Source organism: Carassius carassius, chromosome 44 (genome assembly GCF_963082965.1).
Source record: "Carassius carassius chromosome 44, fCarCar2.1, whole genome shotgun sequence".
Classification (NCBI taxonomy): domain Eukaryota; kingdom Metazoa; phylum Chordata; class Actinopteri; order Cypriniformes; family Cyprinidae; genus Carassius; species Carassius carassius.
The window spans coordinates 2,167,097-2,188,921 of record NC_081798.1 but is presented as its reverse complement, the minus strand read 5'-3'; the positions used below and the strand labels follow the sequence as shown (position 1 = coordinate 2,188,921).

The window sequence follows — 21,825 nt, the reverse complement described above, 5'->3', positions numbered from 1 at the left end:
TAATAGTTTGATTACATTTTAATAATCAAGCACGTCTAATTTTGAATTGATAAATGTACTTAAAAAGCTGAAATACAATTTCTTTTTAAATCTTATTCATATTAATCAAATGGAAATTCAACAAGCTTTTTTGGCAAAGTCATGCACGAAAGGGATTTACCGTTAAAATTAAAACATTGAAGAAAAACTATGATTATTACTTAAAAATAAAGTTTTTATAATCATTTAATTAGCAGTAGTAGCATTACATCAGGAACTGTAAAGTCGCTTTGGATAAAAAGCGTCTGCTAAATGCATAAATGTACATCAAGATGTATAGTAAAATACTGTACGTCATAATTTCTTCAAGTTAAACCAAACTTGTATTATGATAGTCTGTTGTGAAGAGTTTTAGGTTTCTGTGTATATATGATATGATAGTTTTTCTCAAATAAATGGCAAAATGCTCATGAATCATGAAGTTGATGTAGTCATCATGGATGGCAGAGACTGAAAACACTGCGAGTGTCACACGTGCTTCAGTACACGTGTAGTAAATGAAACCGTGCCATTCATTCATAGAGGCATGCAGAACATATCTACATAGATTCATACCTAAATAGTCATTTTGCAGCTTAATATTAACAAAAATGAGTCCATATCACCATTTGATTCAAGCACACTGGCCTACTTTTAATTTATTCATCCAATATTTTCTGCATTATACAGTAACTTCCATGTTCATGACTGGATTCTGTGAATCGGTCTGCAATTTTCTCATCATGGAAATCAAAGGGCCCTAAAAATAGCATGCAATACATGCAAAAGAGCGAAGAGAATTCGCATCGAAGAAAAGGTCTAAATGAGCAAATCTTTTGTAAAGCCCAAATGTCTAAACATGCCTCAGAGTAGAGAAAGGCTTTGAAGCTTTTTTAAACATCTGAAGTCATCCAGGCTCGGCCGAAGCCAAAGTAAATAACACAGTAGGCAGGAAATCTGTGTAACTGTTCGCAAATCTTTTGACTTATTTCTCGGTGACAAACAGCGGTGAAAAGTCACATAGCAACAGAAACACGACTGGCCTTCTGGGTGCCTTCCAAACAAGCAGATTGCTTTTCTATAGGACCCTTTGTTTTGCGGTTTTATTTGTGCTTGTAAAAATCCCCAGCACTCCCTGATCTGACAGACAAGTCTGAACTGTAAATCAAACACAAGCTCTGGTACCTTCCACCGGGCAATACGACCTACACACAAGCACAGAAACACTGGCTTCCACCCAAGGGTGGAGACTGCAACTGCTTAAGGAGCTCCACTGTGTGATATTCTTCTTAGGTTGAAGTTCATGTTAACAAACCCTATATGCTGCATTTATACGATGCTTTTCGTCCTTAAACCAGTGCAAGAGTGTGCTAGGGAGTCCATGCAAATGTTTACAGAAAAACAAAATGGACAAAGATAAAGAAAAATCTAAATGATATAAAAAAAATTACACTCAAATAAATGAGTAAATAACCAAAAATAAAAAAAATAAAATAAACAGAAAACTGAACAGTAGAACGTTGGTCTTAATGCAAAAACCTATAAAGATATTTTTAAATTTTAGGATGGGGGTCACTCACATGAGGATGATCATATTTGGGAAGTCGTGGCGGACTCCCAATCGAAAGGTTGTGAGTTCGAGTCCCGGTCCGGCAGGAATTGTGGGTGGGGGGAGTGCATGTACAGTTCTCTCTCCACCTTCAATACCACGACTTAGGTGCCCTTGAGCAAGGCATCGAACCCCCAACTGCTCCCCGGGCGCCGCAGCATAAATGGCTTCCCACTGCTCCGGGTGTGTATTCACAGTGTGTGTTATCACTGCTCTGTGTGTGTGTATTTGGGGGTCTGTGGCTTTTAAAAAACTGAAAACCCACAGCCTAAACAGGCTTTTTGACCTTAAACTAGCAGCCTTTAAACAGAAATCCCAATGCAAATCATTGAAAATGGTGCATATTTGACCTGCAAAGTACAAGAAGCAGAACATGCAAGAGATGTTTTGAATTAAGAACATGACATCAGAGTCAAAGCATCTGAAAAATGCCTATGAAGAGGTTAAAACGAGCTTCAGGAGCGTGATTGTGTAAGTCTGTATGAGATCATCGGATGTGCTCGACGCTCTCAGACGCAGTCTCAACACAGATGGCAAGTCAGGAGAGTAATGATTAACTTTAAAATCACATACTGGCCCACTGCACGGGTCTAAAGAACAGCAGAAGGAGCGCTTCGAGCAACATGGTGACTGAAGTGTTAATGCAATCCAGATAACATGTAGGAAACCAGAGACGCTTGTAAACTTCTCTCTCTAGGAAACAAAGCCAGTCACTTTAAGAAAGAGAAATTGCTTCGTCTTAGGCTGATGTCAATTACATTGTTTGCTTTCGCTCCTTGCATTGGCCCCGGAAGGTCAACGCTTCATTGCAAACAATGCAATCTGACCTTTGCTACCATGCATGCATTTCCCGCTTTGACCTAAAAACACTCCCTCAGGTTGAGTCGGTGTAAAAAACCTCATGCGGTCAGACTTAGCGTAATGGAAGATGTTAACTTCCAACTCAACTGCAGACCGCAAGAGAAACCTGTGCAGACGTCCCACAGAAAGCTGGGGTTGTTTTAGGCAAGCTCACCTTCTCTGGCTCTCATGCATGTTTTAACGCAGCGTGACTGAGAATATTATTGCTGAAGTTGTTCTATAGCAACCCTGAAATATTTGCTCAAGGTCTCGCCTTTTTGACTGATGCCGTACGTGTTGGTTTTCCACTTTGAGGTTTCGTTATTTGGACCGAGGGCAGAATGACAGTACCTGGGACGCATTACTGAAACTGTGATGCAATCCGTTCTGCTGCAGGAATGTGAGGTTTCTGCATCAGCGGCTTCTGGCATCGGTGCGAGGAACTGAACTTTGGTTAGGGTCGCATTAGTGAAGCCCTGCATCCTGTTGCTTCTTTTAGACTCCAAAACTAAAGCAGATTACACCGAATTACCACATGTCAAAACGCCTGTTAGGTGTGGCTTATCCATCTGAAGCATAATTAGCAGATTGATAAAAGATATGCTACTTATTTCTACGACTCTTTCAATTAAAGGTTGTTTACATATGGGATTAAAACAAAGCTTTGACTTTATATAACAATTTGAGCTTTTCTCTTGCAATTCTGAGGTTTTTCTCAATTGAGAGATGCTCCAAATCACGAGATATAAACTTGAAAGTAATAATCACTTTTTTATTCAGTGAAAAAAATGATAATCATGATTCAAAGGTGAAAAAAAAATTTAGATGTGAAATTAGAGGAAAAAAAATTGGGGGAAAAATGCTAAAATTGAGAGACGTAAAAACAGAATTCAGAGGTGAGAAAAAAACCCGCTAAAATTGTGAGATGAATTCAGAGAACATCAAAAAGCACAAAATTCCAACAGAATTTTGAAGGGGGAAAAAAATAACCGTAAAATTTAAATTGTGAGATGTAAAATTAGAATTTTGAATTCACCAGATGAAGCTAATTGCAACCTTTTCTTTCACAGAAGTTTCAGTTTCATTATTGTTGAACTTTGCAACTCTGACTGAACTGAATAATGATGACACTATTGTATTGTGTAGAGCTGATTTCTAAAATGAATTGGTTTCCTAATTGATGATCTTGCAACCTTTACACTGTAATTTTGTTTATTACTGTGAAGCTGTATTGTATAAAGCGCTGTATAAATAAATGAGACTTGGGAACGTGGTTATCTCTTTAATACAGTCAGTTTAACATGAATGCAAACACTTTCACCTTGCGTCTTCCTCTGTGTGCTTGTGTGTTAAAGGCCAACTGATGGCCAGAAGTGCTACACTCATCCAGTACAACAAGTTCTGAGAGTTTGGCGTTGTGTATAAATCAGTGCCTCATCCGAGAGCGGGTCGGATAACTTTGGGAAAACTAGAGAGGTCTCTCACATGGGCGGCTTTCATTAGCTGCATTTACCTGAACAGAGAAGTAAGCATCACCGGGTGACACAAACAAATACAGGTTTAGGATGACAGACTACATGCAAGGCTGCACTGTTTGGTGTGTGTGTGTGTGTGTGTGTGTGTTTTGGATGGGGAGAGTCAAATTGTGATTAAAAAAAAAAAGTTTGCTGCTTGTATGTAGTGCTGCACAATTTGGCCAAAAATTTTGTGATTTCCATGACCACAATTTGACTTTTAAATAATAATAATTACTTAAAAATGAGTAACAAAATACATTAATATTTCACAAATAATTTCACATTATTTCAAAGAATGATAATTGTATTTTCTTCTTCTTATTATTATTATTAAAAATATAAAATATATATAATAGAATATATAATATGATGATGATTATTATTATTATTATAAAAATAGGACAAATAGCATTACATTTAAATTAATCTCTAAAATTTATGTTAGATAATGTCTAATAAATAATATTATTTTGTTATAATCATTACTAAAAAAAATTCTACAAAATAAGACATTTCTCAAATTAAAAGATGAGTATTTAGTAGTAGTAGAAGTAATAATAATAATAATAATAATAATAATAATATAGAAGATATGAATTACGAAATCTATGTACGATGTCTTGAATATTTTATTATGACTTATTGCTACTAAAAAATTTGTAATAAGACATTAACGTTTCACTAAAAGAATTATTATTTGTATTATTGTTATCAAAAATCATGTGGAAATAAAATAGAATAAATTACATTTCTGAAACATCAGAATAAGAGACAGTCTATTAAATTAAATCATTGCTCTTGCATAATCAAGATTACTAAAAACTTAAATGAATATACTACCACTACTACTACTACTACTAATAATAATAATAACCATTGACATAATGGAATAAAATTAACTATTATAATCATACAGAAAAAGCATTGTCAAACACCAATTAAGATACAAAGGCCAAAATGTAGGGCCCTATAATTTCTGCGATGCAGAAAAAAGGCTATTTTAAGAAACGATTGAAAATATTTTGTTGTTTTTATGCATTTAAATAATTAGACTAGAGCTGAAACAACGAATCGATTTAATCGATTAAAATCGATTATTAAAATAGTTGTCAACTAATTTAGTCATCGATTCGTTGCTAAATAACTTTTATTTGCCGTAAGCGGCTCATTTCGTGCATATTTCAAATCTGCGGTGACCAAAGTGTGGCAGTAATGAGCCACCGGAGGTTTTACTCAGCCAGTACAACAGGAGAAGTAGCGAATAGCCAATAGCTGGCCTCATTTTATGTCACGTGCTTCCCGAACAGCGTCTCTGCAGCATTCAGCGTGATGATGTGGGAGTGCTTTACTTTGAGCCTTCAAAAAAGAAGAGTAACCTGTAAACTCTGCACTACTGAACTGTTTAAGGGGCCGTTCACATATCGCGTCTTTTGCGCGGTCAAGTTCGTTATTTCCAACACCGCACCGCATCGAGTTAAAAACATTTAAACTTTTCAGAATGCCGCAACCGCACCGCGGGTCATGTGACAAGAACTAACCAATCAGCTTCATCCTTTCCCGTAACAACTTTAAAAGCTCAGCCAAGATGAAAGGAACAGCTGATCATAGTTGTATATGGATTTCCATTTTGAAATAAATTTAGTAGCAGAGCTACTGCAAGCGATTTTTTTGAGCTGCAAATCCATTTATCCTTTGCTGAAATTTCCGCGTCTTCAAGCAGAGAGCACGTCATGGTTGCTTAGCAAAGGCAGACGCCTCAGGGGCGCTTCTGCCCGAGCGCTTTGGAAAGAAGGAGAAAGCGGTGCGCCTAGCGTTTTCCACGCGTTTTTAGGCGCGATATGTGAACGGCCCCTAAGCCTTTTATTTGTGCAGATTCTCCAGTACAATGTTGTTTGCAAATGTTTAGTCGTAAAAGCTGATAACATTGCTTTTTAACAGTTAACATTTAAAGCTTTACAAACATGTTCTGTGATCAGTTTGTCGTTTACCAGTTCAAAATTCAGTCGTGCAGCTTAATTATGACTGAATGAGAGAGGTAAATGTTTAAAGATATTTGAAATGATATCTGAAAAGTATTCACTGCTCTTTTTCACACAGCAGGTTTTTTGTGTGTGTCCAATTTTTTTTTCTGGACAACCTTCTGATGGATTTTACTTTAAACTGAGCTCCATTCAGGTTTCATGCCATTGGCACTTTTTCCGAAGGATTGTTTACAATTTCACAGCAAAAGCTATAAAGCGGTTTTCCAGTAAATAATAAAATACAATGCACTGCAATTTTATTGTTTTATCCTTATTCTTCGTGAAAATATGTTCTGAAAGATTCCTTAATAAGCTTTGTTCGGGATGTTAAACTACTTTAGGAGCTCTAAGGACTGCCATGGTGAAAACATTATTTGAAATCTCCTTGTGAAATTTCAATATGAGTATGGGTCAGTGTTCTGATTGCAGAAGAGTTCGACAAAAGATTACTAACACAGTAAAACAACTCCAGGTATATTTTTGATGAGGATATGACAGTGCAAAATGGTTAAAATCTCTTAAAAATCTATGCTGAAGGATAAAGACCATTTATTAATAATTTACTTGGGGGGGAAAAATGGGAAAAACTAAAATATAAGTACATAAACCGATTAATCGTAAAAATAATCGTTAGTTGCAGCCCTAAATTAGACATGCTAAAACACAGAATTAAGTAACAATAAAACATATGGTGAAGAAAAAATAAAACATTTCATAGGGCCGTAAACAATTTTTGTTACACTTTTAATAAATTGTTGTGAAAATGTATATGTGTTATGATTAATTAATTAGACATGCTTTTTGATTAATACATTTAAATGTAACCATTAAAAAAGAGTTGAGAAATTAAAACAGAAAAAAATGGAATCCAGAAAAAAATAAAAATAAAAAAATTAAAAAAATTGGGGGGAAAAAATGGATTTAATTGGGCTCTAAACATTTTATTACATTTTTTGTTGGATGAAGGAGTCTAAATGGTAGTTGCAACAAATACTGATATTTTCAGGCCTTATTTCTTCTACAAATACAAATTCAACTAAGAAACTGTTGTCTAGAGAGCAGTCCACACCCTGAACATCTGATCTGCTCATACACTGGCCTGTCAGAACAACTCCTGAAAACCTTCACAGCCAAAGAAACTAACAGTTCCCATAATCCCACACGTTACTCTACAGGTCCGACTCCTGCCAAAAGGGAACGTCTTGAACGAGGAAAAACTCTGAAACTCTAAACTAAAGATCATTCAGAGTCAAACGTGACCATAATGACAGGAGACAATCCAGCCCACAAGAACTGACTAAAACCATTTGTTTTGCTCCAGTTCGATCTACAACAGATTAAACATGAAACTGAAATTAAAGCATAATTTAACGCCACTCCAAACAAAACTCTTTCAACTCTCTGGTGGGGAAGCTGGCACACAGTTTTTAATAATAGGCTTTTCCATCAGCCTTTGCCCTGGGAACACTTTCAGACGTCTTAATTTGCTCTGAATTTCTCCGAGGGGAACTTTTAAATCTTGGGCGACTCGGATGAACTTCAGGTTTGGATGCGACTAAGTCCTTCACAAAAACACTCCAAAAATCCCTGAGCTATTCTTACCAGCAACAAACATTACAACGAGATGAGACTAAATCTGAATCATTATCCGCCCACACTTATAAACTGGTTTTTGTGAACAAAGGAAAAGCTTAAAGGCCTTCCTGCGGTTTTCCTTCTGTTTAATGAAAAGGAAATAACAAAAACAAATTAATATTAGCATTGTCACTTTACAGTTATACTCTTTACGGTTTATAAAATAAAAATGTTATTTTCTTATGGAATTGATTTTTATTTTACAGACAAATACAATAAATATTATAAATTATTTTAATTACATTTTTATTGCTGCCAACATATTTGGCCAAATATAAAGGACTATAAGAACAAATATATTTAATAGTAAAATTAATAATTTTTTAAAAATAATTTCTTATTTTTTTCATTATTATTGCCAACATATGTCCAAATTTCAATAATAATAATAATAAATTATTTTACAGTGAAAAATATTTTTTTATTATAACATTTAACCAAATATCAATAACACCAATAATAATAATAATAATAATAATACTACATACACTTTATTTTACAGTGGAATTTTAAGAAATAATTATAATATCAATACAACAGCGACAAAAACAACGAAAACCACAATCTTATATTCACTATTATTTTACAGAAAATTATTATTATTTCCAAATATTTGGCCAAACATCAAATGACAAAAAAAAAAAAAAAGTTACAATGCCAAAAAAGTGGTGATTTATGTCAATGATATACACCTGAATATACTCTTTAGAGTACAGCTACTTATTAATATTATTTTATAGTCATATTGATATATAGAAATAAAACGTTTGGTCAAAGCGTACAAGGGCGACCTACATGCAGCACACGTCTCACTGAGAAGCAAATCAAGAGGGAACTGAAAGAGCAGCAGACTCTGTTTATGCAGGATTTTCTGAGCAGATTACAGTCTGAATCTGTCTGGGCTGATCTCTGAGGGAGGCCTGCGGTGGCTTGAGGTTGCTGTTGTGATTAAAGGACATAAAACACCAGTGAATACCATGAGCATGAGCAGAGCCTGGAGAATCCTGTGTGTTCAGCTTGAGAGCTAAAGATGTGAGTGGGACAAGCTTTCTGCATCTTCCAGGCTCAAGCCTCTCTAACAAGCCATCGCTGAGCTGCTAGCTTTTTGAAGAAGCACAGCAATTTCGATTCCCGCAGCGAGCCGAACACTTATAATAACTTGTAATACTACCATTGACAAGAACTGCACAATAAATCTAAATTAAAAAAAAGAAAGAAGCCAAAAATAGTGTTTATTATAATATATTTGGCTTGAGTGAGTGAGTGTAGAATCATATTTATTATTATATATTTGCCACAAACAAAGTTGGTATATATATATATATTATTGTTATCAAAAATCATGTGTATATATATATATATATATATATATAAAAAACATAATGTGACCCTGAACCCACAAAAAAAAAACTGTGTACCAAAGTTTGTGTACATTTTTTGCAATAGCCAAAAAAACCACTATGGGTCAAAATGATCGATTTGTCTTTTATGTCAAAAATCATTAGGACATTAAGCAAAGATCATGTTCCATTCGGAATTTTACAAAATATCTAAACATTAAAACTACATTTTTGATTAGTAATATGCATTGCTAAGAACTTCATTTGGACAACTTTAAAAGTGATTCTCTCAGTATTTAGATTTTTTAGCATCACCAGATTCCAGATTTTCAAATAGTTGTATCTCTGCCAAATAAATGTCCTCCTAACAAACCATGCATTAATGGAAATAGTTTATTTCATGTAAACTTGATTTAAACTTGATTTAAACTTGGGAACGAAGCATCAGTTTTGTGAATGACAAACTGAATTTACTTTGCATACATCAGATTTGCAAATGTGCTAGTGTTGTCACGATACCAAAATTGTTTCGATACCGATACCTGGTCAAGAATTGCGATTTCGATACTTTTCCTGAAAGGGAAAATACACTCAAATATCATTGCTGTGCTTTATTTTAAAACCAGGACAACATTCTAATCATATAACACACTAATAAATGAACATAACAGCAGATATAATAAACATGTGAACAAAATATGAAATATCAAAATATAAAAAATAAATTAGAGCAATGACATTCAAGGTAAAGAAAGAATAAATTTAGCAGCATTATCTCCGTTATCATAAGAAACATAAGAGTAATAAATTTATCTTGATTCTGAACTTTGAATAAAAATATGAACAGCGATTATATTAAACAATGTTTCTGAACTCAGAAGATTAAATGTCAAAAGATAAATAATATCAATTTAAGCAATGGCATTCAAGTAAAAAAAAAAAAGCTAATAAAATTTAGCAGCCATTTCTCAGATATTGTAACTTATTCTGTCAGTTGTGCAAAAAAACACAGCCAGTGAGCTTTAATAAGCATCATCTTTTTCTACAAGAGACCTTCGTATTGTAACCTTATCAAAGAACTTAATAAAATATGAAAATATGTATTCCAAATATTTAATATAGGCTATATGAAATTGCACTAGTGATGGTTCGTCCGTGGACGAATCTTTTAGGTGAACGAATCGTTCTCGTTCAGGTAATCCACTGACTCATATTTCTCGTTCACTGAAGTTTTTCCCCCCACAGCAGCACGCGAGCACGGTGTTATTAGCAGCACATGCGCAGCTCGTGAACAGCTCTGTGAACTGTTACATCCTGTCAAAGAGTTACTCAAGATGTGACGGAGCATGTGATTTGTTGAATGTGGTGAACGAATCCGCCCTTCACTGAACGAGATCGAGAGATCTTCTCATTCGTGAACGAGTTGAATGAACTGATACATCTCGTTTATGAACGAAATGAATGAGTATACAGGGTCAGTGAGCCAAGCATGTAAATCTCGATCAGCAATCAGCAGATACAAAGCGCAGTTATAGTGCTGTGCAGATAAGCTCGTTTTCATATTTAGCATACAGAACATAACTCCATGTTCTGTAAATAATCCCCGATTAATGTGAATATTATATATGAACTGTCTGACCAAACAATTAAAATGTTAATTATGCAAGAAAACCTCGTGCTTTGTTCATCAGAACAAATTAAACTATTTAAAGCGATTATGCACACATTTTAGTAAAGCCAAATCAGTTTAGTAAAGCCACTAATGCAGCCATCTCGCTGTAGTGCTTTTTTGCTGCTTGCATGAGGAGAAAAAACAGACGTCCATGGGAGGCACTGGAAGCGTGCGTTGCACACACCAACATGAAATACGTCTCTTACAAATCTGGAACGCAGTCATTCTTTGAAGTATCGATACTAATAAACGGTTTTAATTTCCGAGAATCGCGATACTTTTGAAGTATCGGTGCACCGTGCAACACTAAAATGTGCATCACCTCCCAGAATACGGACTGGAAGACGCTTAATGATTCAGTGCACAGAAACTAATGAGGTCACGGCATGATTCAGCACATCCTCATCCCACAACTCTCTGATGGAAAACTAATGGTGAACGACCCTAAAGACACTTTAATCACCTCTCGCATGACTTCAATCACGTCTTTAAGACGTCACTTCCCTTTAACTGTGGAAAAATCAGGACACATGTCAGAGCAGAGTCAGAGTTAATGGACTGACTCAGCACGAACCGTCTTCAGAACATCAGTAGAACCACTCGGGCTAATTTTGGGGGCGGCTGAAGACCACATGAAGATCAAAGACATATTTTGGAACCAAATTGATACGGTATATAGCCATCACATCAGACCGCACTCGCAGAGGCCTGGGGGGAAAAAAAAGCACAAAGGAGGGCAGAAATGTCTTGGGAACTGGCTAGAAACAGGGACTATGGGCTGCGCAAAACAAGCTCAAGTCCAGACCACTTTACAGCTTATTCTGGACTAGAAGAGTCCATAAAAGTTCTTCAGCTGACCTTTTCGATTATGTCTTCTTGTCTTTGACATTAGAGAGAGAAACAAAATCACTGGCAAATGTAATCTGGTGAGATTTACGGTCAAAACAGCAGACGCTGTGACCTTCTCGTGTTTGCTTAGCTGGGACTTCTCACCCATCTCTGAACACGGCTGCCCTTCCAAACAGTGGAAAGTCTGGGCACTGAACCTCACGATAACGCTCAACCTTTCCACGCCGGTCCAAATGTGTGTGAATGAAAAACGCCCCACCAGACTGTTTCTGGAGCGGAAGATACCGTCATTCAGGAAGTGTCTGTGTAAATCCCCAGCTAAAGAGCTTCTCCATGCATGTCCTGTTTGACACAACTACTGTAAAAGAGTGTAAAAACAGCAACACAACCAAGAGTATTCAATAAAGGACTCATAAGGAAATCAATTTTTCTTTTTGTTATTTTAAAAAAAAATGTGTTGATCTGAACTTCCCACTTGGTTCCTTCATACAGATGAACGCATTAACACAGGAAGATCCATTTATACGCCTATTGTGCAAGCGAAGGGTTAAATTGTTTTAGAAGGTTCACCATTAGAAATATATAAAAAATATAAATTTCTAGTGAAATAAATGAATTGAAAAGCATAATAAAAAAATACATCATAAATAAAAAAAAAATGTAATAGAATATTAAAAATCAATAAATTTTTTGAAAAAAATGCTATATAATTGAAAATGAAAAACAAAAAGATAAAATGAAAAAATGGTTTTTTTTAATATTTAAATATTATATAAAAAATATATAATGTATTTTAACATTGTATAGTGAAATAATAAAATGTATTTAAATAGAAATATTATGTTGTTTAACTAGAAAAATAAAAATGATCAAATAAAATGGACAAAAAAAATGCAATAAAAAATAAAATAAAAAAATAATAAACATTATATTTCATACAACAACAAATTTGCAGCTGTATACAAACCATGCAAAGGCATGTTTCCTAAAGGCACAGTAGCAAACAGGGCATTAAAAAAAATGTGTTCCCAGCACAAAAACAACAAATGTCAAGCCTCAGGGGAAAAATAGGTGTGCTAAAAAATATTTGAAAAGTCCTTGAGCATATTTTGTACTGACAAAGTTTGTCCTCCATCCAATCCTCTCTATCTTATGCACCTTAAGGTCTGAATGCACGTTACTCCCTCTCCCTCAGATGAATGGAGAAGTCTGATGCAGTGCATGAGTGACTGGTTATTAGGTCACTGCATTGACACGCCACAGCCCTACAAAGACACATCAAGCTTGGGAAAATCTCTATGCAAAGAATGATGAATAACCCAGAGCTCATCCTCTGCTTCGGAGACACACAGAAACATAAAACAGGAAGTCCAGCCTGATGCTTCACGCCCTCACACCTCAAATTTAATCACAAACGTGAACTTTGATGTCATTTATTTGCTCACAAACATACGTAACCGGGCAGGAACTGCAAGGAAATCAGATTAGGCGTTGTCATGACAGTGTTTGCATGCATTTTGCAAACAACTGATTGCCAAATATGGAGGAAAAGTCCTCACCCTGACTGTACAAGTGACAGTAAGCACCTGTTCAGAGATTTCATGTAGGTTCATAATCTATTTCCAGGATTTACACAAGCACTGGCACGTAAAACAACAGCGAAAGCGTGAGAAATCACATTAAGCCGTAAGAAATGCAGTCTGATGAATTTGGATTGGCTTCAAGAATGTCCCAAACCAGTCAAAGGTGTGGTGTTTACACCAAACACAAGCATAGTGGAACTACATCTTAATATTTAAGCCTCAGAAATCCTGAAATTCTCCAGATTTCTAAATCTTGATCAACACAAGAATGCAATAAAATGGTGTAACTTTCTCACGCCGGACCAAATAAGGAAAACCAGCAGAGATGAGACTGATAATCTAGTGAGAATCAATAGACACTTGGTGGCTGTTATCTCTTTATCTGCTGTGAATGAATCATCTCAACAGCTCTTTAACATGCGCAAAAATGCATTTGGTTTATGATGCAACGACACAAACCAAATATGTTTTTTGAGGGGTACTTCTATGTAACACATCCATTGTACAGCACAGTACTTGATCAATCAACAGACAGAAGAAAAATACAGAAATAGTGACACTACCATATTTTTTTCCAGATATTGCACCACATTCATTCTATTTTTTTGATAAGCATCATAATAAATCCTATTATAACCGGCAATAAATAGGATGGTAGATGAATAGGATGATGATTTAGCACCACCAACTCTATCTGAGACCAACTTTGCAATATATAACTGCAAAAATGCTTCTATATCTCTAGTATTTTTTTAGTTTATACAATGGCAAAGTCATTAAACTCTTACAAAACAACAGAAAGACATGCATTTTAGTAAAGTGGTATACATACGACACCATCAGTGTGCAATGAATCTTACAATTACTATAAAATATCAAGGCATTCAAGCAGTCGTCTCGAGGCGCTGGGATATATTTGTAGCAATAGTCAAAAACACATTGTATGGGTCAAAATTATAAATTTTTATTTTATGCCAAAAATCATTAGGATATTATGTACATATCATGTTCAAAGATATTTTGTAAATCTCCTACCGTAATTATATCAAAACCTAATTTTTGATTAGTAACATGCATTGCTAAGAACTTAATTTGGACAACTTTAAAGGCATTTTTTTTTTTGCACTCTCAGATTTCAGATTATCAAATAGTTGCATCTCGGCCAAATAATGTCCGATCCTAACAAACCCTACATCAATAGAAAGCTTATGTTGCATAAACCTCAATTTCACAAAACTGATTCTTATGACTGGTTTTGTGGTCCAGGGTCACTTATAGGGGTACTTTATAGTAAGTGAACCCCTTTCCCAGTCACCAAATGCAAAAGTGTCTCAATTTACTGAACCGGTGTTCACACTAAATACCAAGGTACATGAATACGAATTACTAGCACGACACAATGGTAGGCTACTAAAGGGTTAACCGTGTATTATTGACACTTTGACTCAACTTTCGTCAGGTAGCCTACAGCGAGCAGAAGAAGCTGAACTTACCGATGGACACGAGCTTTATATTCTCTCTGTCCAGGAACTCGAGCGCCACGGACACGTTCTCCAGCTTCATCTGTCTGAAGGTGGGTCTGGCGTGGTATTTTCTGTACATCTTCTTCTGGCTGAGCACCTCGAGCAGAGAGATGAGTCTGAGTCCATCGCTCAGGTCCAGCTGCAGGTCCGCGACGCGTTTGTTGACGCTCTTCAGGTGCTCGTTACACCAGCGCGTGAACGTGTTCTGCTGGATCTTCTTCCACGGCGCGTCGTCCGCCAGGTCTTTCTCTGTGGCCGGCATGATGGTTTAATACTCGTGTGTTGTGTGGTTAATAACTCTGGATGTGTCTCGCGAGTCTGCGCTCGTGCGCTCTGTATTCAGAACTGTTTCTCTCTCGCGACGCGCCTGCGCGCGCTGTTATATACAGCATGCGCGTGACGCACCTGCGCAGCATCAGACTTAACCTGCCTTTCTACTAACTAACGTACAGACTTACAGACCTTCTCTGTCCAGCGAACTCCAAACCAACAAGAAACGATATGGTGAGAGAATAACAATTACGTTTAATAAAAACATCAACATAAAGATGAATAAACAATCAAATAGGAAATATAGGTTTTATTTACAAATTTATATAGGCTAACATTTTATTTTATATTATTTATAAATTTTGATTAAATGTTGATTGTGTTCTATAAAACAATAAAATAAGCAATAAAAAAGCACTGTTATTGTTTTTTTATTTAACGTATTAAAAGCTTTTTGTCTACTATTACTGTGTTAGTTTTTTCCTACTCGGTGATTTATTTGTAATTTTGTATATATATATATATATATATATATATATATATATATATATATATATATATATATATATATATATATATGGATAATGAATCATAAAATGATGTAAAAGCAGAAACATTTTAGTAAGCATAAATAATAAGGAAACAAATTGATGAAAAAAAAAAACCATCTAGAGACCAGGATTATTAATGTTAACTTTTTAGATTTTAGTAAAAATAAAACTGGAATAAAAATAACATTTTATTAGAAGAAAAACTTAAAACTTAATCTAAAGTTAAAGTAAAACTTAAATAAGTTTAAATAAGTTTGAAACAATAAGATTATTAACTGTTATTTTTTATTAATATATATATAATTGGAAAAGACTGAATGTGATGTTAAATATTAAATAAATTAATATAAATAAATAATAAAATAACTGATAAAAACAATGTAACAAACATGTATAAAAATAAAAAGTAAAACTTCTTATGTTGTTTTAAACTTTCATTTGATCTATGTTTTATTAACTGGGTTTCTACATAAATAAAAAGAAACATTAAGATAAATTATTAGATTACTTTTGTGTTTATGTGTGTGTTCTCCAGTAATTTTTATTGCAATCTAGAGTAGATAATCATGTAAATGTGCACTGATTGCAAAAAATGTTCTCCACAAAAGGCCCCCAAACACTTTCTATACTTGTTTGATAAAAGCCACACAGGGCTGTCTAACAGATTTCAGATGCATCTCTGTAATGGACACTTTTATGAATCGCCAGACAAATGTTTCCCACACGTTTGGCAAGCTCCTAACAGCTTTGTTTTGTCACTGGGAAGGTGTCAGCAGCACTTTACAATCATAACAGACATATCCAGACGTTTTCATTATACACGCCTTTCCCCTCGCCCTCATATCCTGCACGGCTTCCCACCTTTGCTGACAGGAGTCTTAATATTCACTCCAGTATCAACAGCAGCTATTATTCCGTGTAGCCCTGCCATCCCCAGCGTTTCCCATGCAGCATACAGTACATGATCAGCATTAGTCACCAGGGTGGATCAACATTGCATCACACTCTTACAAATGAAAAGAAAGACGCACATCTGCGATATGACAGCATTCGAGGCATTCGAAACAAAGCCAAACACTTAAAGGAACAGTTCACCCAAAAGTGAAAACCCTCAGGCCATCCAAGATGTAGATGAGTTTGTTTCATCATTGGAACAGGTTTGGAGAAATGTAGCTAGTATTGCATCATTTGCTCACCAGTGGATCCTCTGCAGTGAATGGGTGCCGTCAGAATGAGAGTCCAAACATCTGATAAAAACATCACAATAATCCACACCAGTCCAGCAGTTAACGTCTTGTTTGTGAGAAACAAGTCCATCATTAAGATGTTTTAACTTCAAACCATCACATCTGGCCAAAATATGAATCCATAATCTATAATATTGATTCCTCCAGTGAAAAGCGTTATTATGGACTCATATTTTAGCCATGCAACAGTTTGACATTAAAAAAAAAAGTCTTGATGGATTTGTTTCTTACAAACACACAGCTTTTGTCTTCTCTAGATGTTAACTGATGGACTGGAGTGGTTGTGGATTATTGTGATGTTTTTATCAGCTGTTTGGACTCTCATTCTGACGGCACCCATTGCTGAACAGGTGTGATGCTTCATTCCTGTAAATCTGATGAAGAAATAAACTACATCGGATGGCCCGAGGCTAAGTACATTTTCAGCAAATTGTAATTTTTGGTGAGCTCTTCCTTTAAATAAAGACTGAAAGAGATTTTTAAATATCATGAAGTAAATATGTGTTGTGTTCGCTGCAGAAGTCTGTCCTGTAATCATGTTATTTTTTAACCTCAGTGACGGTGATGATGCAATCAGTCTGTTGAGAAAGATTTCAATGACTTAAGTGATAGGATTCTCGTCACAGTCTCTCACCTCTCTGAGCTGAGTAATGCGTTTGAAGCACAGATTACAGCCTCTGTCTGTCTGTCTGGACTCAAACCCACAGGCTGCACCAAACTGAGGCCCTCAGGCACGGCCCGACCCATCTGTAGGATGACGTACTGCTGGTAAAGCAGATCGCATGAGATCTTTAATAGTGCTGGCATCACATTTCCAGGTGCATCTGAATCATCAGGATGTCTCTGTTAGAGATCAGCACTATTCATTGTAATAGAATCAGAGGCACATTTTCTGTCTGAAGGGCACCTATTTAACAATGAATCTGTGTTTTACCGTACTGCTTTGATTCTGAGACTGAACTTTTGAGCAATACTTTTAATGTGTTTTCCAGTTAATCATTAAAGATTTTCAAAAGGAATTTCTTCTTGTGCAACCAAAATAACCTTTAATATGTTCTTGGCACGGTTAGCTAACCGTCTAATGAAATAGAAAAGAAAAATTTGTCATAAAAGGCATGCATTTAATTCACTTTTTGTATAATAGTAAACTGATATGTTTTATTTCTTCACATTTATACCATGTTTGATAGCTGATTATTTTATTGCATTTATTCAGTGCATGATTTTATATCAGATGCACATGCATTACCCGTCTTTAACTTGTGATTTGAGTTTGCTTCACTGCTTATACGACTGATGTTGCATAAATCTCAGTATGAGGGTGTGTACTGTTATCAGACGGGGCGGGGAACTTCCTATCATCGCTGATGTCCTGAGTCAGGCCCGGTTACACTCCCACACCACTGTCATGTCAAAGCGAGGCCCCCAGGGGCCCCTGAGTGTGTCAGAGAGGAGTCGATGAGCTTTGGCAGTGCTTTTTGACATTCTATCAGGATTCCATGAGAATGTGGTTCTAACCGCTGCAGGAAACATGGAATCTCAAGTTTACAGATCCGTCCTGATTTCCAGACAATAGAACAATTCAGCAAAGGTATTCCAGACATTCCACACCTTATTAGAAATAAAGATCAAGGAGATTATACACTTAATAATCTCGCCCTAAGAACAAACATATGGCCCTGTAAATGCCGAAGACGCTTCATAATGCACAAGAAACATAACAGCTTCTAAAAAAAATCTTGTTAGGGCTGCCATCTTGTGTTCATTTAAGTTGAAAACATTTTAACACACTATGCCAAAGGTTTTGTGTTAGATTCATGAGGGGCCTATTCATCTTATTTTACAACACTAAGCAGTTTTCTGTGAATATTCATGACATCTGGTTCATTAGCAGCTATAGGTAAATATATATATAAACAAAGTACAGTAAACGTTTAAACTATCAAATTAATGCATTTATGATTATGATAGGTAATTTAAATATAAAATACCAGTTTACAATATCAATCAGCATAATGGACTGTTTTTGTACAGATAAAATTACTAATGAAACCAGAACCTGTTAGAAACGGTGCAATCACTCTTTTGTTTTGTGAATGTTTGCCTCCTAAAAAAATACTAATTATTAGTTTTGAAAAACCCATACAGAAAAAAAACCTTTTATATGCTGATATAGCTAAAAATACATGAAATAGGTGTTGACCACAAAGAATCAAGCTAGTCAAGTAAAGTGAAGTTGTTTTATTGAAGTCATGCACATCACACTTGTTAGTGCAAAAACCTTTTCTGTATTCCAGAAACTTTGTTATATCATTCTGTGTCTTTACAAAATAGAATTTGGACAATTAACTATCTTTGATGTTCAAAACAAAAGTGTATTTCCAAGCTCTCTCAGTTCAAGAAAAAAAAAACAGTATTTACGAATAGAAATATATACAGGCAGTGTGCTGTACTGTACTGACTTGGTTGGCGAGCAGTTTAAAGAGATCTTTGCCCAAAGGCCCATGTTTAACTTGTGAGAAACTTTATTGCACCACTATGAACTGACAGAGAATCACAAATACAAACTTTATGCTTACAAAAACCAGCCTTTATAGGTTCAGCTATGCCCTGCAACTTTACATCACCGTTTGCATCTTTTCCTCAGTTCTAAAGTTTGTCGTCATCATCAACGAGTTCCAAAACTTTAATTTGCAATTAAAAAGAAAAAGTGCTTGGTCAAAAACGGCATGTGTTTAAGCCAAATTAAAGGTACAAATGCATCTATAAAACTAATCTTAATCGAACTTGAACGAAGAACTGGTGTCTCAATTAAAAGGATAAGAAAAGGCCAACGCATCATATCCTAAAAACTGGCTTCAGCAGCAGATTAGATGTGACTGATATCATTTATATCCAATGTTTATTCTGTGACTAACATATTTACACACAAACATTCATACATACATATTTACAAACGGCCTGTGAGCATTCTTCTGACGTGAAGGACGATGTTCCAAGCAGACTTTAGAAATAAAGTCCATCATGCTTTTTAAAGAACAACAAAAAAAAAACACTACTTTCATTGCAAGAGATCTGTTTAAAGCTATCCTTTCTGTGCTACAAGCTTTGCTTTTTTGCATTCGTGTTCAAATCCATGTTGAAGTGTTCAATGGATTTTTGTTGCAGTATGTATTTCCAGTGAAACAAAAGATGAAAAAACAAAGTCCTCGAAACGTTGAACCAGATGAGCTCTGCTTTTTGCTCCACGACTGTTTATTTACAGCACAGCAGACAAATGTGAACCACACACTAAACACATCATTGATTAATTCATCTTCCTGCAGTCTCAAAGCAGCTGGCACATCCACATTTAAACAACACATTCCCGTTCACCCTCAGAATAATTCACTCTCACCCATTTCTGTGCTTCACGAGAGCGGATCAGTGATGCTTCCACCCATTAACCCCATTCATTTTAAAGCCTTTGCATCCAATTTCATTCTGTGAGAAGAAACCTGTGTGTTACAGGTAAGGCAGCAAAATCCCAGAGCCTTTATCAGGAGGTACTGCAGGAGTTTTAACGACAGAAACTCAAAAGTGCTCCATCTCAGTCCGAACAGCAGGACAGTATGTTGGTAAAAAGCTACAACATTAGTTTTTTGTTTTTTAGGTCAGTTCTCCATCTGTTTGACACTGACCACAATCCTAACGTTGAATTTTAAAATCACCTAGATACTTGTAGTGTCTCCAGACATGAACATTTGCTTATATATAATACAAGGTACAAGAGAAACAATGACATCACTGTGCTAGAAGCATGTCGGCTCGAACACACAATAACAGCACAGATGACGTGCAATTAAATTTTTTTTTTTTCATTCGAATCGATGAGACGCTGCATGAGTGGCACTTTAATGTGAACTAGTCCTAGTAGTATTTAAAGTAGGCACTTCTCCCCTCAGTGCCCTAGAGTTCAGATCCTCATTTGGCTGTACATCTAGATGGATTACCACATCTAAGATGGCAAACCACTAGAAGAGTCCAAGAAACCAAAACTTGCATGGTACCCATTCAAGAAAACGTGAAAATAGACCTAGTTGAACGCCATTTTTAATCATCAAAATTTCCATTCGAGTGACAAAAACGCTGATAGATTATTTATTCTATAATATGCATTACAACTTTATTCCCTCTTTCTTTTTATACTATATACATTTGCATTTTACACAGACATCGGGGTTGTTTTGTCAAAATGAGAGGTATTAGGTTCAGGTTTAGACCGAACGTTGGGATTGGACAGAGGGCCGTGCTGGGGACAGGAAGTGGTTGAGACAACGAGTGTTCTGATTGGTTCTCAGGAGGAGCTCTTGGTCAAGTTGGGATAAAGCACCACTGCTGTCACAGCGACCACTGCAGCAACCATCGGCATCCAGGGCATCCAACCGCTCTGAAACAACAGCAATGCAATTAATAAAGCTCGTTATTTAAGATGCACCAGAGCAACCGGGACAGAAGCACTGGAGACTGGAGCTAAAGAGACAGAGAGACAGAGAAACGGAGAGAAAGAGGGAGAAGACAGGAAAAGCTAATATTTAAGTAAAACTGGGAGAACCAGTTACCTCACAGGAGTTATAAAGCAAACACAACCGTCTTTCTTCAAAGCCAAAGAAAGTAAAGCTGCATTTAAAGGAACAGATCACTCAAAAATGACATTGGACATCATTTGCTCCCTTGTGTTCTTTCAAACCTGTATGCATTTTACCAGAATATTCATACTGCTTTTTTTCTTGTATAAAAGTGTACAGTGACAAAGGGCTGTCAATCTTTAAAAACATAATAAAAATATTTCTTTCATATATTGTGATTACTATTATTATTTTAAAATAAAAATAACAAATATTTTCAAATATGAAAATTAACTAAATTCTATAATATTGAACAGTACTGAGAAATAATGTATTGAATGATAATTCATTTTTTTTAAAGAATTTTATTGACAAAGTAAAATTAGAATAAAATTTATATAATATGTATATTATTAGTGCTGCTGTTATATTAAAAATATAGTCTTATTTAAGGCTGTCTGCATTTTTTTGTTGTTGCTTAAACTACATTTATTTTGGCACAGCTATTTTTCCCCTCTGATTTATGCAATCTACATGGCTCAT

At 35.6% G+C, this 21,825-nt stretch overlaps 2 protein-coding genes across 8 annotated transcripts in view; both read right to left on the bottom strand.

Moving 5' to 3' along the window:
- The window catches only part of LOC132126732 (filamin-B-like), an 88,794-nt gene extending 73,828 nt beyond the window's left edge, over positions 1 to 14,966 (bottom strand). For 2 of the 3 annotated variants that reach the window (XM_059538187.1, XM_059538189.1), the window contains exon 1: positions 14,578 to 14,964. In XM_059538187.1, the coding sequence (XP_059394170.1) occupies positions 14,578 to 14,869 (292 nt within the window). In that variant the 5' untranslated portion in view covers positions 14,870 to 14,964. Of the gene's footprint in view, positions 1 to 14,577 lie in introns of all 3 variants that reach the window. The other variant, XM_059538190.1, reaches the window with a different exon arrangement.
- A 3,935-nt stretch (positions 14,967 to 18,901) lies between these two features.
- LOC132126470 (sarcolemmal membrane-associated protein-like) overlaps positions 18,902 to 21,825 on the bottom strand; it is a 60,918-nt gene continuing 57,994 nt past the window's right edge. For all 5 annotated transcript variants that reach the window (XM_059537723.1, XM_059537722.1, XM_059537725.1 and 2 more), the window contains one exon: positions 18,902 to 21,104. Coding sequence is in view for 3 of the 5 variants with exons in the window: in XM_059537722.1 (XP_059393705.1) it covers positions 21,012 to 21,104 (93 nt within the window). In the remaining 2 variants the exon portion in view is untranslated. The remainder of the gene's footprint in view (positions 21,105 to 21,825) is intronic.